This window comes from Ambystoma mexicanum, chromosome 13, assembly GCF_040938575.1.
Source record: "Ambystoma mexicanum isolate Mex_15411 chromosome 13, UKY_AmexF1_1, whole genome shotgun sequence".
NCBI classification, from domain to species: domain Eukaryota; kingdom Metazoa; phylum Chordata; class Amphibia; order Caudata; family Ambystomatidae; genus Ambystoma; species Ambystoma mexicanum.
Genome location: NC_090938.1, coordinates 596,561,914 through 596,578,685, shown reverse-complemented (window position 1 = coordinate 596,578,685; position 16,772 = coordinate 596,561,914). Strand labels below are relative to the sequence as shown.

General features: G+C 48.0%; 1 protein-coding gene across 1 annotated transcript in view; it reads right to left on the bottom strand.

The window, feature by feature from the left end:
- Positions 1–16,772, bottom strand: part of RETREG3 (reticulophagy regulator family member 3) — a 430,431-nt gene that overhangs the window by 182,989 nt on the left and 230,670 nt on the right. The window contains exon 7 of the mRNA XM_069634424.1: positions 550–629. Coding sequence (XP_069490525.1) covers positions 550–629 — 80 coding nt within the window. The remainder of the gene's footprint in view (positions 1–549; positions 630–16,772) is intronic.

The following is a 16,772-nucleotide window of genomic DNA, read 5'->3' as shown; positions in this document are numbered from 1 at the left end:
ACAGGGCGCGAGACATTACATCATCAATGGGCGAAGTGAAATGATGAATGCCCTTATCCAAAGATCAAAACCAATCCTAACAAGTGTTAACCAAAGGCTCAGGAACCAAGCATTTAGATGAAAAATGGTAAGGAGGGCAAAATAATGTATCCATATCCTGAGCAAGAAGCTCCTCTTTCAGAGTAACATTAAGAAACATGTTCAACAAAAGCAGATGACGAAAGTACAGGAAAAGGCCAGGTCAGTACTATCGGAATCAGTGTGACAGGGACCTGCTACGTTGGAATTAGTGAAATTTATGAATTACAAGATTTGAAAAGAAGGCATAAAGAGTCTAATGTCCCGACCAACTATCGACAGACTTCAATGTTTTTGAGCTGCAGTCTTCATTACATCCAAGAGAGCAAGGCTTATTTAAGTAGTAGATATATGACATACATAGCTGGGACACCATATCACACACTGACGATCCATATACAGCATGCAGCACTTGCATAGCACTACAAAGCAAGAAAACATTGGTGGAATTATTCTTCTATGTTGAACTACCTGAGGGCAAAATGCTGCAAGTTCTTCTTCACTGTCGCTCCCATTGTCAGTAGGCATTTGACGTAGCACACGGCGTCGCACTGCAGTAAGTGATGACAGAGCAACATTATTACCATACCAAAAAGAAGGAATCTTTTAAGTGGATAGTTTTGAAAATCTATGAATGCTATCGATTAACAATACTCCTTTTTTAATCTAAATGTGCTGACATACCAGATCAACCGTTTACAATAACAGGACATCAAAAAGTCAATACATGTAACCTTCAGAAGTTATTTCATTTAGATTGATATAACTACTGTAACATTCTCTTTAAAATGCAGTAACATCCAGTTTTAGTTACCAGAACATAACAAATATTAATGAAAAATACATTTGCATTTGGAATGAATAACAACATTCGGAAAATAATGTCCAAGCATATTTGTTAACAGCAGATGAATAGCCTTTCTTTTCAGTTTCATGCATGCACAGCAAAATGACTTGGAGAAAAGGCTATGTAAAATAAAAAGTATACACACCACAATCAGTTATTTTGAATTTGCAGATGCAAGGCTGAGCAACATAAAACGTTTCCCCCAAATTAAAATAAAAGTTAGTTATTTTTAATATTAACTCTAAACAAATCATAAAAATATAATTACTAGTGGTAATAGACAGTGAGCACCTAGAATGTTTGGCACTAGGCAAGCATCCCAATTTCTTGCTTTCCAACTAGCACGTTCAACTGCATCCATATTACAGAAGGAAAGGAGGGAAGGTTGCTTATAACTCTTGGACGGATACATTTGCAGCAGAACCGTTATAGGTCAATTAATCTTCAGATTCATACATTGTGGAAAAGATGATTTTGAAGCAGTATTCCCAGATAAAGGAGGCAATAAGGAGCAGGCTTCACCTTAAAGACTCCTTTGGGACAACTGGCCCACTTTTCAATCTGATTCAAAGTAGATAATGGCTTCTGGAGGATGGATTCCTACGTACCTGCCTGGCAAATTTCTATCCAATGGGCAATTCTCTAGTAAGGTGACAGTGGCCATTTCTTTGTAGTGAAAAGTACCCTTCTGCATCTAGTAAGGACCTTTGGGACAGAGGTATACAGCCCATAAAATGTTGCTCTTATACAGAGGTTGATCCTTGTCAGACACATACAAAGGAAACCCATTGTCTCCTAGGTATGCATCCTTTAATTCCATCTAAATGCTATATTAGGAACATTTAAACACCCAAAGAAGAGACTGCTCGAAAAGTGCTAAAACAGCAACATAAAAGTTGTTAAAAATAAAACTCCCTCTCACTTGGAATCAAAGTTATATCTTGTATGTCTGTCCCGTCGCTCCAAACTTGGGGCGATTGTCCCCCTCCCATCTCGGTTGGGACGAGATTTGTTTTTTCACAGCAAATATTTTTTAATAAGAAGAACAAGTTACATTCTCACCTGGTAACTTTCTTTCGATGGGATGGCCCTCCGAGGTATTCCACATCTTTGACAGTAATTACTACAGCTGTGCTGCTTCGGAAAACTTTTTCGGCATAGGCGTCCTGCGTCAGTGACGTCGATACGCTCCCTCGAGGACCTCCTTCGACGGTCGACGTCACCGGATGTTATATCTAGGACGCACGACACCCATAGCCTCAGTTGTAGTTTTCCTTGAGTAAGCATCCTTGAGGTCGAGAGACACCAACCAATCCTGAAGTTGAAGGGCCTGGAGGACTTGAGAAAGAGTAACCATCTTGAACTTGTCCTTCCTGAGGAGCTTGTTCAAACCACGCAAGTCCATGATGGGTCTCAATCCTCTGTCTTTTTTCGGGATAAAAAAATATGGGGAATACCATCCCTTGTTCCTCTCCGCTACAGGCACCAGTTTTATGGCACCTTTCTCCAGCAGGGATACGATTTCCTGTGCAAGGAGCAGATCTAGACGCTTCAAAGAGATTCCGCGGTGGATTGTCATGAGGCCTCTGCCGGAAAGGAAGACAGTAGCTGTGGGCTATGATCTCCAGAACCCACACATCTGAAATAATGGCACGCCATTCAACAAGATGCTTGCTGCTCCAGCCTCCCCCCCCAACCAGCGAACCCTGGGCCATGGCCTCATGACTGAGCGGAAGCAGCTGCGGCAGTGCCTGAGGGCAAAGAGGCAACTGCCCGAGCGGCTTTGGCACCTCGAGTACCTTGTTTTCCACCTCTGGTACTCCTACATTGGCCCCTTTGACTGGCAGCTCCTCTCGATCTACCAAAGAAAGAGTAGTATCGAAAGGAACCCCCCCACCCCCTCCATTGCTGTCCCCTAGGACGAAAAGGCAGAGGTTGACGTACTGCAGCACTCAAGGACTTCGCCGCAGCTTTGGAGGTCTGCAACTTCTCAAGGCTCTCGCCAGCCTTGCTGTCAAAAAGATGGACACCATTAAAGGGCATGTTGAGAAGCCGGGACTGTACATCAGGAGCAAAGCCCGATTTCCGCAACCACGCAAACCTGTGCATCACGGTGCTCGCTGCCATGGACCGGCTGGCACAGTCTGCCAGGTCCAAAGCCGACTGAACGGATTCACACATGGCATCCTTGCCATCCTGAACGAGGGCTAGAAAACCATCCCGTTCCTCCCCTTCGGGAATATGTTCAGCCGCCAAAGATACACAATTCCACAGAGTGTGAGTGAATCTTGCCAAAGCACAAACGGAGTTGGCTGCCTTTAAAGCTATACCCCCAGATGAAAATACTTTCTTCGCCCAACCATCAAAGCGCTTGTCGTCCCTATCAGGAGGGATTGTAGGGTACGCAGCCTGCTTCGCTGGGGCCGTAGCCGCCTGCACCACCAAACTCTCCGGAGTGGGTTGTGTAGACAATTAGCAGGGGTCACCACTGGCTGGACGGTATTTTTCCGGAAGCGACTTATTCACTGCCGGGAGACTCTCCAGAGCAGTCCAAGCCGCCACCACCCTTCTTTGTAAGGCCATATCAAATGGCAACACTGGGTCAGTGGGTGGACCTTGGTCCAATATATCGGTCGGGTCATCCTGCAGAAAATCCACAGGTGGAGCAGACCACCCCAAATACTCAGTCATCCTCGACATGAGGCGCCTGTACGAGGAGTCAGCATGTGCACCAGGCTCAGGCCTGCCAAACTCAACCTCCGGAGAGGTATCAAGACCACTGGTGTCATGTAAAGATTGACGAAGGTCTTCCAGTTGGCTATGACCAGACAACAAATCATCAGGAACCTCAGGAGGCAAAACCCCTTCCTCATCAGACCCTTCCTCCACCTCTGAAATGTACTCCAAGGGTTGGAACAAGTCCACCCTGGGAGGAGGAACAGAGTATGGGTCAAACATAGGACGCACAGACTTGCTGAGAGCCTTTCTCAGAGCTTCCACAGCACTCCGGGGCACCTCTGGTAAATTCTCCTCAAAAGGCGTCGAGGGCGCTGATAGAAGTGGCGGTGACGTCGACCGAGGCGCCAACGACTTCGAGGCCGGGGCCCCGAGCGTGTCCTTCGACGGCCTCGGCACCGATGACTTCCTCGGAGCCTCGAGAGAGTCCCTCAATGAACATGGCGCCGATGGCGTTGATGTCTTCTTAGAAGACCTCACAGGCTCCAACGGTCTCGATGGCGCCGAGGACCGGGACCTGGACTAGGCAGGGTGGCGATCATCCATGTCCGATCAGGACCACGATGGTTCCCGATGACCGCGCCGACCGCCCGAGTGCGTGCGAGCGGTGGCTCTATCGTGTTCTTTGCAGGCTTCCCTCAAACGCGCGGACGGAACGGTGCCCTGTGATTCGAAAATTCCCATCATATGCTGGCGGAATTCCTCCCATTCGGCCGGCGACAAGTGTTTCGTGGGACAAGCCACCCACCGTCTGGCGGAGTCCTCTGACGAGGACAGGGAAGGCGACCGGTGCAGAGCTTCCGTGAATGCCTTGAAGAGGCAGAGGAATGGCGGGACCCACTCCTAGAATGAGAACCCCCTGGACTTACGCCTATGCAGAGAGTCGCCCCTCGAATAGTCGGTGGAAAGATCAGTGGATTTAGACTTACGGGGTCTAACAAACCTACCTATTCAAAAACTTCTTCTGTTCCCGCAAGGCCTTCGAAGTTAGGGACTGGCATTCATCGCAATCGTCGGTGGCGTGGCTTCACCACAGACAAACTTTGTGTGGGTCCGTAATGGATATTTTGGAACAGCAGTCCCAATACTTTTTGAAGCCCGACTTCGGGGTAGAAGAAGACTAAGACATTTTCTAATTTTAGCAATGAAGTAGAAGAACTGAGGCGCAACGAGATTCCGAAGCGAATATTTTCACGGAAAAAACGTAACTGAGGCTACGGGCATCGTGCGTCCTAGATATAACACCCAGTGACGTCGACTGTCGAAGGAGGCCCTCGAGGGAGCATATCAACGTCATCGACGCAGGACGCCTATGCAGAAAAAGTTTTCTGAAGCAGCACAGCTGTGGTAATTACTGTCAAAGATGTGGAATATGTCGGAGGACAATCCCCTCGAAAGCAAGGTACATGCACAGAAACTACAATCAGTGGTTATGCCACTTCTGACCTAGCTTCTGGCATTGCTCTCCTCCTCCAATCATGCCTTCTATGCTGGCAGGACTAGGTGCTTGTGGCACCGCTTACATAATCACTCAGGTCTTTTTCTGACTTTAAATTCCATTCTTCTGTTTGAGCCCTGTAAGTACAGTATTCTCTTTGCAGCTACTGCATGTAGGCGTAGTCAGATCAGCATATGCTGTACTTTTAATACTGGAGACCAAATCCTCAGGGAGAATTGTGCACTGCATGACACTTTCCCTCAAAACTCTTGACGCATCTGGTGGGATAGTACTAAGAACTCCTGGAAAAGCTGGCCATCTCCCAGCTTAACCTTCATTCCGATTCGGTTGGCTGTCTCCATGACCACCAGTCTGGCTTCAGAGCTGCCAGAAGCATGGAAACTGCTCTCCTGAACATCTGTGACGATCTGCTCTCCAACCTTGACACTAACATTCCCTCTGTCCTCATCCTACTCGATCTCTCTTCTTCCTTTGACATAGTCAATCATACCATCCCGCTCAACCGTCCCCGTGATAACCTGGGTATCACCGATCAGGCTCTGGCCTGGCTGACCTCTTTCCTCTCTGATCAACCCTCCCAGGTTATACTGGGGTCCTTCCCATCATCCATCTTCCCCTCTACCAGGATTAGACCCCTGTTCCCCAGGGGTCTAATCTCTCGCCCTGGCTTTTCAACCAATACCTGGCAACTCTCGCCCACTGCATCGCCATTTTCTGCTCAAATTTCCAGTGCTACGCTGACGACAACTCGTTTTCAAGCTGCCCTCGGCCACCACCTCTCCCTCTCTCATCTCTGATTGCCAAACTGCCATTCAATATTGGTGTGCCGCCAATGATCTTTGTCTGAATGCCAGCAAGACTGAGATTCTTCTCATCGGCACACCTTCTCCATCCTTTCCCCTCACTCTCTGGCCGGCCTCCCTTGGCTCTCCTCCTACCCCCACCTGCCAGGCTAAGAACCTCACACTTTCCTTCTCCCCCCACATCTCTGATGTCTCTAAAAAGTCAAACTTCCAATACACTCTCGGCGTCTGAGGCCGGGTTCGGAAAAAAAGACAGGTAAGGCGATCGATTGATACAAATGAAAATCAGTCAATACCTTATGAAGGAAAGAAGGATGAGTGCGGGGCACAACCTTATTCCTATGGAAGGCAAGGAACGGGTGTTCCACAGACAAGGCTTGAAGCTCGCTTACTCGCCTTACCGAAGTCACTGCAATCAAAAAGGCAACTTTCCAAGAAAGGTACTTTAAATCCGTTGTAGCCATGGGCTCAAATGGTTTATGGCATAAGGTGTTCAGGACCACATTTAAATCCCACTTCGTAGGAGGATTGCATACAGGTGGAAAAAGATGCAACAAACTGGCAAAATGACTAGGTTCATCAAAGACAAGGAGCAGTGTCAGTGGACAGGTAGGCAGCAATAGCTGACAAGTAAGTCCTGCAAGACAAGACATGAATGCCTGAAGCAGCCAGATGAGAAATTAACGAAAGTGCAGTGTCGATCGTAGCATATCTGGGGTCTAGTTGTTTAGCTAAACACCAGTGACAAAACTGGAGCCACTTGCTCCTATACTGAGACCTCGTAGTAGGCTTCCTGGCTGCTTGGATAATGCACATATTATTCTCAGACAGGTTACACTGCACTAGAGATTTGAATTCAGGCACCAGCCTGCCAAGCTAATTGATTGTGGGGAGGGGTGCCACATCTGTTGATCGCACTGGTGAAGCAGGTTGGGAATCAACAGCAGTCTGATCGGAGGACACATCGACAGATGCTGAAGTTCAGAAAAACAGATTCTGGCTGGCCACCAAGGAGCTATGAACAGGAGAGTGCAATTCAATGCATTCCCGAGCTTGCAGAGTGACCGCTGAATCAGAGGAAGAGGCGGGAATGCATAGGCCTTCATGTGCCACGGAATCTTTAGAGCATCCCCTAGAGAGGAGGGCCCAAGACCGTTCTTGGATGCATAAAGAGGAAGTTTCCAGTTTGTGGCAGTCGCAAAAAGGTCCACTTCTGGAGTGCCCCATTGGCGAAAGACGTTGGAGGACTTCCATGTTCAGTTCCCACTCATAGCTGGCTGCTGTCTGCCGGCTGAGTGAGTCTGCAGTCACATTGGCGTGTTCGATGGCCCATTCCCAAACCTGAATGGCAAGGTCCACAAGAGGTGGCGACTTGGTACCACCCTGCTTGTTGATATAAAACATTGATACCGAGTTGTCTGTAAGGACGCGCACCACCCAGTTCGTGATGGATGGTTGGAAAGCTTTCAGCGCCAGAAAAACAGCCAAGAGTTCCAAATAATTTGTGAAACTGCCTGTCCTGCGGCATCCACAGATCGAAGACCTGGAGATGATCCAGAGTTGCTCACCACCCCAGAAGCGAGGAGTCTGTGGTAATCGTCACTTGTGGGCAGGGCTCCTGAAAGGAGGCCCCCACTGTAAGATTGTTGGTAGAGGACCACCATAGACGGTCCACCATCATGCAGGATGGAACTGGAATCATCTTGGAATCAGATTCCAAAGCCTGACACTAAGAGCTCAGAAGACCTAGCTGCGTACGCCTCGTTTTGAGACAAGCAAGAGGAAGAGGTCTTGGGAGAATCTCATGGAAGATTTCCGCCAATTCACTGACAGTTGGAGGAGATACTGGAGATTGCCCAAAGCCGTCAGAGGACAATGGCTGCGCAGGAGCCAATCGTCCAAGTACAGATATACACGAACACCCTGTAGACGAAGGAAAGCTGCGATGACAGACATCATATTCGTAAACACGCGCAAAGCCGAGCTGAGACCAAACGGGAGCACAAGGAACTGGAAGTGCTCCCCTCCCAGGGAAAACCGTAGATACTTTCGATGCGGTTTCCATATCAGGGTGTGCATGTACGCCTCCTGAAGGACTACTACACTGAGCCAGTCGCCCTTCCGAAGAGAGGACTTGATTTGGCAGGGTGCGATCATCTTTAATTTCTCTTGGGGAAGAGAAAGGTTTACCGGGAAAGGTAGAGGATGGTGCGAAGGCCAGCCTGGTTGGATTTGGGCGCCGTGAAGAGCCAAGAGTAGAAGCCCTCCCCTTGCTCCCCAAGGGGAAGAGGTTTCTAGACCTCAAGCCTGAGGTCTAGAAGCTTCTGAACCCTGGCTCTGAGTGAGGGTGTCCCGATCTGTTGGAAAGGAGGGGTGAAGGCTGGGGCAGGAGGGGGCAAGCGGAAGCCTGCCCGAGCGATGGACAAAACCCACAGGTCTTCGGTGATGGTCTGCGACGCCTCCAGATGAGACGAGATTCGTCCACCTACCGGAGTCTCGTGCGACCGACAAAAAATATCATTTTGCAGATTTGTCGGCAGGGAGACTACCTGCTCCTGGAGAGGAGGCCGATGGCCGAGAGAAAAACCGACCACATTGTTTTTGACGGGTGACTCCAACTGGAGGTTCAGTTCTGCGTGCCCGGCGGTCCTGAAACCCTTTCAAGCCAGAGAAGGATCGAGACGGAGACTCTGACCTCTGTGTCTAAAGGGCCTTAGCTGGGACCTTTGCCAGGACCGACAAAGATTTGGCGGTCTGGGTGCTCGCCTTAGTCTTTGTAAGTTCGTCATCTGTAGAGGAATGGAACAAATCCTTGCCATCGAAGTGAAGGTCTAGAACTTTCTCTTGCACCTCCTTCGAAAGCTTTGTTGCATGGAGCTATGCTTGGGGGGGTATAGGGGGGGGGGGAGGTGTCAATTCCCACCATCAGGCCTTGAGCCGAGGTATCCACATCGCGTGCCGCAGCTTCCAGGAGATCTTGCGCCAACACCCTGGTGTCCGAAAAACCGGTCTTGAAGTCATCTAGCCTATCCGTAGGAATGCACTCCTGGAAATCAGCCAACTCCAATTGTTAGTTGCTGCCAGGATCAGCTTGGTATTTGCTTGGCGAAGTTGCAGTGCTGAGTTGGCAAAGATTTTCTTGCCCAAGGAGTCCAGAATTTTGTCTTCCTTGGAGAGAATCTGAGCTGCAGGCGTAGAGGTCGCAGAGGCCAATTTGGATTGGAGTGTGGCCGCAGCTATCACCGTCGAGGAAGGGAGCAGACGAGACGCCAAGGCTATCTCCTCGGAGGTGTGAAGCCTGTAACGGGCATCAATTCTCTTATTGATATGCAGCCCGTTGAGGGGCTTATCCCAGACCTTACGGGTCTCAGCCAAAACGTCCTTCTGGAGGAACAGGCCGGTACACTCTTGTGGTGACAAGGTAAACACCCCCGAAAGCACCTCTTCCTGCGGAGCGGGGGCCTCAGGTACTGGAATGTCGAGGAGGGCCATCATATCCAGAAACCGGTCATGGAATGCTTCGACAGAGCGGAGCTGCTCATCGCTATCCGGATCTGCTCGAGGGTCATCCAGTGAATCGGGAGCAGAAGGCTGGGCCGCAACAGGTGTTAAAGTGCTATCCCACTCTTCTCTATGGGAGACAGTGAGGTTAGGGGAGGAAGCGCTGGAGGCAGACCGATAGGAAGAGGTGGTACCGCCGCCGGGGTGGAAGGTGGAGCCGGAGGGTCAGGGTATATTTCCTTGAAAAGACCCTTAAAGTACTCTTTCATAGGGTCAGAATGCATGAGCCTCTGAAACTTCCTGAAAAATACATCCGCCGAAGGTTTAGGCGCAGGGGTAGCCAGAGGCCTCTCATATGGGGCATACCCCCACAAACGCAATGAGGATAGTTGCCAGGAGGACCCACCACCAATCGGGTTCGCATAGACCAGCGGTGCAGAAGTAGGCGGAAGCGAAACAGCTTGTGGCAGCGGCAACCGAACATGGCAGTCATAAGAAGGGCGGAACTGATTTTTACATTACAGCTGAGGTGAAAAAGGCTGCTCAGCCCCAAAAGTAAGATTCCCAGCACCCACTGTCGTGAACATAGGTGTAAGTGAAGAATCCAAAGTGGCCGCCATGGACCATGAGGCTTCGGCTGCCATTTTGTCGAGGCCTAAAGAGAACTGCGTCACATGTGGAGATAAGGCAATCGTCTCCTCAGGCTGGTCAGGGGACTTAAGTAACATCTTACCCTTGACACACGAAGTACTGGGGGGTCTCGGATGTTTACTTGACATCTTGGAGGTGGCCTCAACAATAGCGTCCAGAGGAGGAATCTCGGCAGAGCCGGTAACAGAGGAGTTACGGAGCATGATCGCCCTCTTTGCCCCCTCGACGGAACCAGTCCGTGAAAAGCCGGGGAAAGCTGAGGAATCACCCTTACAGAAAAGACCTTAGGAACAGGTCTCTCGGTTTTGTCGGTACAGACCTTAGCCTCAAAACAAGGAACCTCAGGTTTCGTCCAGGTATGTTTAGCTCCCCCGAGATGGTCCTCAAGCCATGGATTGGTACACAAAACTCCAGAAAAGGAGGCCTCAGGGCGTGCCCCGGTGTCTCTATGGAAAGCTCCAGAAACAGAATCTCTGAGCGAACCCAGGTGTCCAAAGCCACAGAAGAACTGGGCTGACATTTAGCACCAGACAGGTGAACCTCGGAACGTGTTCCAGTTTTGGCAGGTCTGTCGTGGGAACCCTCGGATAAAACTCTGGTACGCCTATTAGGCCTGCGAGGCACCTCAGGAGAAATCCTGGTGGTAGAGCTGCTCGATCCACTTCCAGACCGAGAAGACCCCGGGAAGGAGTCCCCTGGCCGGGACGCCCTAAAAAGTAAGGAATTTATCAGACGTCTCTTCTTTTAGCCGATGAAACGCTGAAGATGAGGTGGAGGAAATCGCTGAAAGATGTCCTCCCACCGAAGAAGATGGCGCTGGAGTGCACAAATCCCAGCGGAAGCAGAGAGAATGGGGATCCGCCCTAGCAAAGCGACATTCGCATGAAGAACAGGACACAAATCCCCAGACTCTTCAGCATTTACAGAGGGCTATGCGACCGCAAAACCCGAGCAAGAGAAGAGGACAATGGAACAAGAAAAATACTTCCCGGTGATGCAAGTGCGTCCAGCCCTGACCGTGCTGAGAAAAGCACTGAAGGGGGATGTGCGGAGCGGAGCTCAGGAGCGCAGGGTTACAGCCACATGTGGTACCCCACGTAAAAAGAGAAGGACAAACATTTTTCATTTTTTATGCTTTTTATCAAAAGTGCTCCGGTCCCGTCCCGAAGGATGGAATGTCCCCACAAGTATGGAAGAAAGGGGACGGGTAGTAGGAGTAATTATTATTTATTCTGTTCTCCTTTTGCTCCACACTTTCCACTTCTCCCCCCTTCCTTACACTTTTCCCCTCCCCCTATCCCATGCACTAGCGCGTTTTCAATGTCACTGGGCCTAGTAAGATTGTTGTTTTGTTCTCCTTTGTTCCCCTCCCTTGCTTGCCTCATCACGTTCTGAAGCACTTGTGTATGAGTGCGATAGAAATAAAATATCAATTCAATTCCATGATGAATCCTCATTTCCGCTTGGGTATTCAGGAGTCTAGAGTACTGCTCAAGCCCCCATCAGTTTGTCTCTCTAATCTTTTGAACCTCTCAACAAAATCCTTAACTTTACAACCTGCACTCTTTTTCACCCACTCCACAAGCATCTGCCCCACCTCCATGTTGGTTGTCTCTATACTCAACAGATCCCTTTACACATTTCTACTACTGGTATACAAATCTATCCAATGACTAGCTCTCTCCCTGAACCTGGCTGCTCCAGCCTTCTCCCTTTACCCCACCTCAGAAACTCTGCACTAGTAGCCTTGCACACCATCTCAGTCCTTACCCTCCCAGTCACTGGAACCCAGACATCAAAAAGCACAACCAACATTAAAATATCTGACGCACAAGCTCCACCTCATCCTGAAAGACCACTCCCACACTACCCCTCACAGACCTCTTCCACCCACCTCTAGAATCCCTCTCCATTTCCACCAATGTAAATATTCAGACATCTACCTATATATGGTTCTCACTGGTCCCATTACTTTTAGAATATTCCCATTCCATGTCCTACCTCACTCCCCAATGTCATCTGATTCGTTGTCCACTGCACATTTCCCATGGTAAAAGAACTTCAAGTAACTGGTCGGATTCCTGCATGCAACAATGTGTTCTCATTGTAACACCATGTTCTAAATAAACAAAACTAGAATAGTGGTCCCCGCCACACCTTTTTCTTTGCTTTATCGAGTCTAAGGGACAAGTTGGATGATAACCCCTTATGTTCCACAGTACCACAAGGAAGTGACATTTTAAAAGTATAATGGAGGGACACACAAAGTTCTTATGCAGAAAATCACTGAACTGGGGTAAGCAAAGTGGCTATGTTCAGGGAGCCAATACTGGTGGCATTGGTCCACAAAGTCCACACAGCCCTTTCCCTGGAGAGTCTTAAGGAGGTAGCACATAAGCACACCAGGTTCAAAAAGACTTGGGCCAACACTGTGGTTTGCTGCAAGATCCCCTTTGACACAGGTTTCCTTGAGATACAGCAATGGCTCAAAACTCAGATCTTCTGGCTTGTCTGTTTCCACTCTATGTACAGATTATCTGAAAAGTGGCATCTCGGAGAGGAGCTGTGCTACAAAACCAAAGCAAGCCATGTTCTTTAACTGAGGCACAATAGAGGAAATTACCTAGTCCTGGCTTACTTGAGCTGCTTCAGACCACAACGGACGATCAGTCACACATGCTCTAGGAAGCAGCGAAGAGGAATGCCCACTGTGCTCCCGATTAAAAGTTTCTTTCTACCCACACTTAGGCTGATATTTACAGAGGGTAGCCTGGACTCTGGTTACTGTAAGCGTGCAGAAGTAGATGCGGGACACAAAGGTTGTACGTTTGTTGGCAAAAAAGTATTTGAGAGAAAATAAGGAAAAACCCTGTCTGTCCCTATATCTAAGAGGGGTTTCCCTGCCTCACATAAAACTAAGGATGCAGTCAGAAGGTCCGCCAAAAGAAATATAGTGCACTGTCCTATGTCCCAAACCTATTTCTATCCCTTACACTTCCAAAAGAAAACTATACAACTAACTCCACCCTGATTACAGCAAAGTGGTTCCTTCCTTCTTGTGAGGTCCCAGCGTTGAAATCATGCAGGAGCAGACGAATAGTCCTCCAGACACCCAAACCAGTTCTCACAGCAGCCAATTAAACAACGGCTGAAGAAACCAGACTAGGGAAAAGGGGAAGTGGATAAAATAATAAATAAGGCTTCCTCCTCCGATACTCTCAACTTCGGAATGCTTCAGAATACTGGAAGAACCTGCAATGACTACATCACTAGTTAAACATTCTTAAAAAGATACCTTAGCTTTTATTTAAATGAGAAAACTTCTCCCTCCGTCCCTTGATTACCTGACTGCCTTCGCCTCTAGCCTGAAGGCAATTAAATAGATTTGAAGGACGTTCTTGGAACTGCTGCACTGCTCTCCACTGCTGCTGCCACTCACTGCCGACTCCCTGTAGTGCTGGTTTGAAACGTGACTTTGAAAGGTCTACTGATATATACAAATGCTCTCAATTTCCACTGCTGCTTCAACTAACTGCTGAGATTTCTGTAACTTGTTTTAGTTTACCTCTGATGAGTAGTTTTTGCTGCTCCACTAACTGATCCTTAAAAACATTTACTTTGTCACTTTGTAGCAACTATTTAGAGGTAACTATATACCATATATGTTGAACTGTTAAATGTCTGTTGTCATTTAGAAAATAATTATTCCAAAACATTTTAAAATATGCCCCCGATGCTTTTTCTTTGTCCATGCACTAGAGTTTCTTTAGCCTTTAACCCAGCCTCTTCTGACTGGGAACTGGAAAATTTATTTTATTGCATTTACAAACCTCGCTGGCGTGATTGAATTCAAAGTGACACTCGCGTGCAAATAAACTCACTTTACTTCTCCGAGCCAGTGTTCCGTTGGTTTCACAGATTGCTGATCAGTATAGCAGAATAACATCTGACCGTCCAACCGGCACGGTTTAACAAGACTTCTGCACAACGCGGCTCTGAAAGGAACGTGACACAGCTTTCCAAACAAGGACTTCTCGGCATGCCGGTTCATGATGCAGGGTCCTTTTCTTTTAAGTACACAAAACGAGCCGGCATTTAACAACACACATCCTCTGCTCATGTCGGAGCGCGCGCAGCTTCAGTCCCTGCTTGACTGAGCGTGCACAGCTTATTTCCATGCCCAAACTTAACTCTTCACAGTTCAAATTCACTTTCTTTTTTCCCCAGTAACTTTTAACAAGCGACTAAACGTTCTTCATTAAGATCATAAACTGAACTCCTTAAACAATGTACATGCAATTTCTTGTTCTACATTTGCTTTTAAGATATTTTCCTGAACATTGATTCATTCTTTTGCTTCTAGTGCTCATCTGAGGTTTGGCTCACTGGCACGTCTTGTAGTAGACTTGGAATAGGATTGTTCCTCTGGTTTCTTTAGTTTTAACTGGAACTCTTCAAAGCTGTGACCTCCCTTGAGCTGATCTTGAATGAAAGGCAGTTTAGAACCTCTCCTGATTTTAGAACTGTCTTTAAGCCAATCACTGCTGTGCAGGAAGTGGTCCATCTTGGACTGGGACAATAGTAGCTAGCTGATATTTTTATTAAGGAAAACTGTATTCACAACCAATACCAACCCTCCCAAGCAACAACTACTAATGCCGCAACCATTACCTCCTGTTACCTGGGGACCTGACACTTCTGGATGGTTTTAGTTCTGGATGAACAGTTTGTGACTGTTGGGGGAATATCACTCTTCCCCTGGACGTCACTAGACCTTTCAATATAGTTCAACAGATGCACGAGGGGCTTCTTGGTAACTCTTCACAGATCCACGAAGATGGGAGAAAATCTCTCCATTCCCCAAGCCTTCTTAGGGCCTCTTTCAATATTCCCAATGATTTCCGTGGTTTTGCCAAAGGATATCTCTCCCCCCGTGGTCTTCTCGTCCAGTTATGTGGGCCGTGGTTTTGTGCAGAGGATATATCTTTTTCCTGCAGTCTTCTCCTGACTTTTGCCAAAGGATCTCTCTCCCCTTGGTGTTTTCGACCAGTTATTTGGGCAGCAGGCCCTTTTTAAAAGCTTTTAATATCTCTCAGGCCTGGTTCACTATCCTGCCAGGCACTGGTTACTCGAAAGTCCTCTGGGATTCTTCTAAAGACTGGTACAGTCTTTTGACGACTTTTGTACTCTCATTGTTCTCAACAATTGGTTTCACCCCAGGGTTTTTCCTTTTGCCCCGACTTGGTTCAACTCTGCCCCTCAGGGCCTCAAGAGGGTCTTTGCTTTACCCCCTGCTTTGTAGAGCAATTCCCAATTCATCAACAGAGTTCTCTTTATGAATTTCCTCAAGCCCAGAGGCATGCTACTTTTTCCCTGCTTTGAATGTTCCTTCCCTCTCTGGCTTAGACCTTCTCTTGCCCCGGAAAGTCGTGCAGCGGTTCCAGAGCCCTGCGTTTCTCAAAGGTACAGCGGGTCCTCTTTCCGCTCACCAGCTCGCCGCTGGATACCTGTATCTCCAGCTGTAGTCTGCGTGTCTCAGCGGTGTGCTCCGCTGGGACGTGTCTGCTGTTTGGTCAGCGTCCCAGACTCTTCGGCCTCTGCTCTCGCATGGCAGCTCCTTCCAACTTGCGATTCCTCCTAGGAGGGGCCTTCCTCTCTTTTCATCTTCAGCGAGCTTGTGTGTGGGTGAGAGCTAGTATGTTTGCTTGGTTTCTGCAGAGGGCTCTTCACTCTCCTTTCTCGTGTCAGTATCTATAGAGAGATAGCTTTCCAAGTTTTCCTCACTTCTTTGTCACAGGTCTAAAATGTTTTGGTCCGAACAGTGTGGGGAAGATGTGTTTTGGGGGTTAGAAGGGTAGTTATACCGGTAGGACGTCCATTCATCGCCTGCAATTGCAATGGCAGGCATTTCAAAGTGAATATTGTAACGAAAACATTAATCCAATTTTGGGGGCAGGGTAGGATATAGCAGATAAGGGTTTGGGGGTAGGGAATAGGTAAAGAAGGGCGGGGAAGTGGGACGCTGGTAACACCCCCACCCTACAAAAAAATTTCAATTAACGTTTTCATTAGAATGTACACGTTCGAATGCCTGCCGTTGTAATTTCAGGCGATTAAAGAACATGTAACCGTTATACCACATTCTCCATTGATAGTATTCCCTTCCTCCACAGAAGAGGGTTCCCTCTCATTGGATTCTCCTTCCTCTACTTGCATTTATTTTAGGGCGGGGGGGAGGAGAGCCCCTTCCCCCAGGGTTTAATTATTGGTTTTTTTTATAACGTGCTTAATATGAGTTCGGTTTCTAAGCGCGGATCCGGGATTCAAACCTCTGTTCCTGTGCGTGGTCTTGCTTCCAAGACCAGCACGTCACCCCTGTGCTATCCTCGGTTCACTTTGCATGGATACTCCTCTAAATCTTCACTCTGATTTCATCATGCATTTATTTTCCATATTTGAAACTGGATCTGGCAATCCATGTATGAAATAGGGGAGTTTTTGCTTATTTTCAAAAAACAAAATACACCCTTGTCCCTCCAACAAGGTACTCCACTCCGGTATCTTTATTTAACTTTTTAGCATTTATAACGTGCAACCAGGTGTCCGGAGGGTTAGGGGTGCACAGAAATAAGATAAAAAAGACAAAGGACATGGACACGGTTTAGGTCTGAGACCTACTCGAGATAGAATAGAAAGG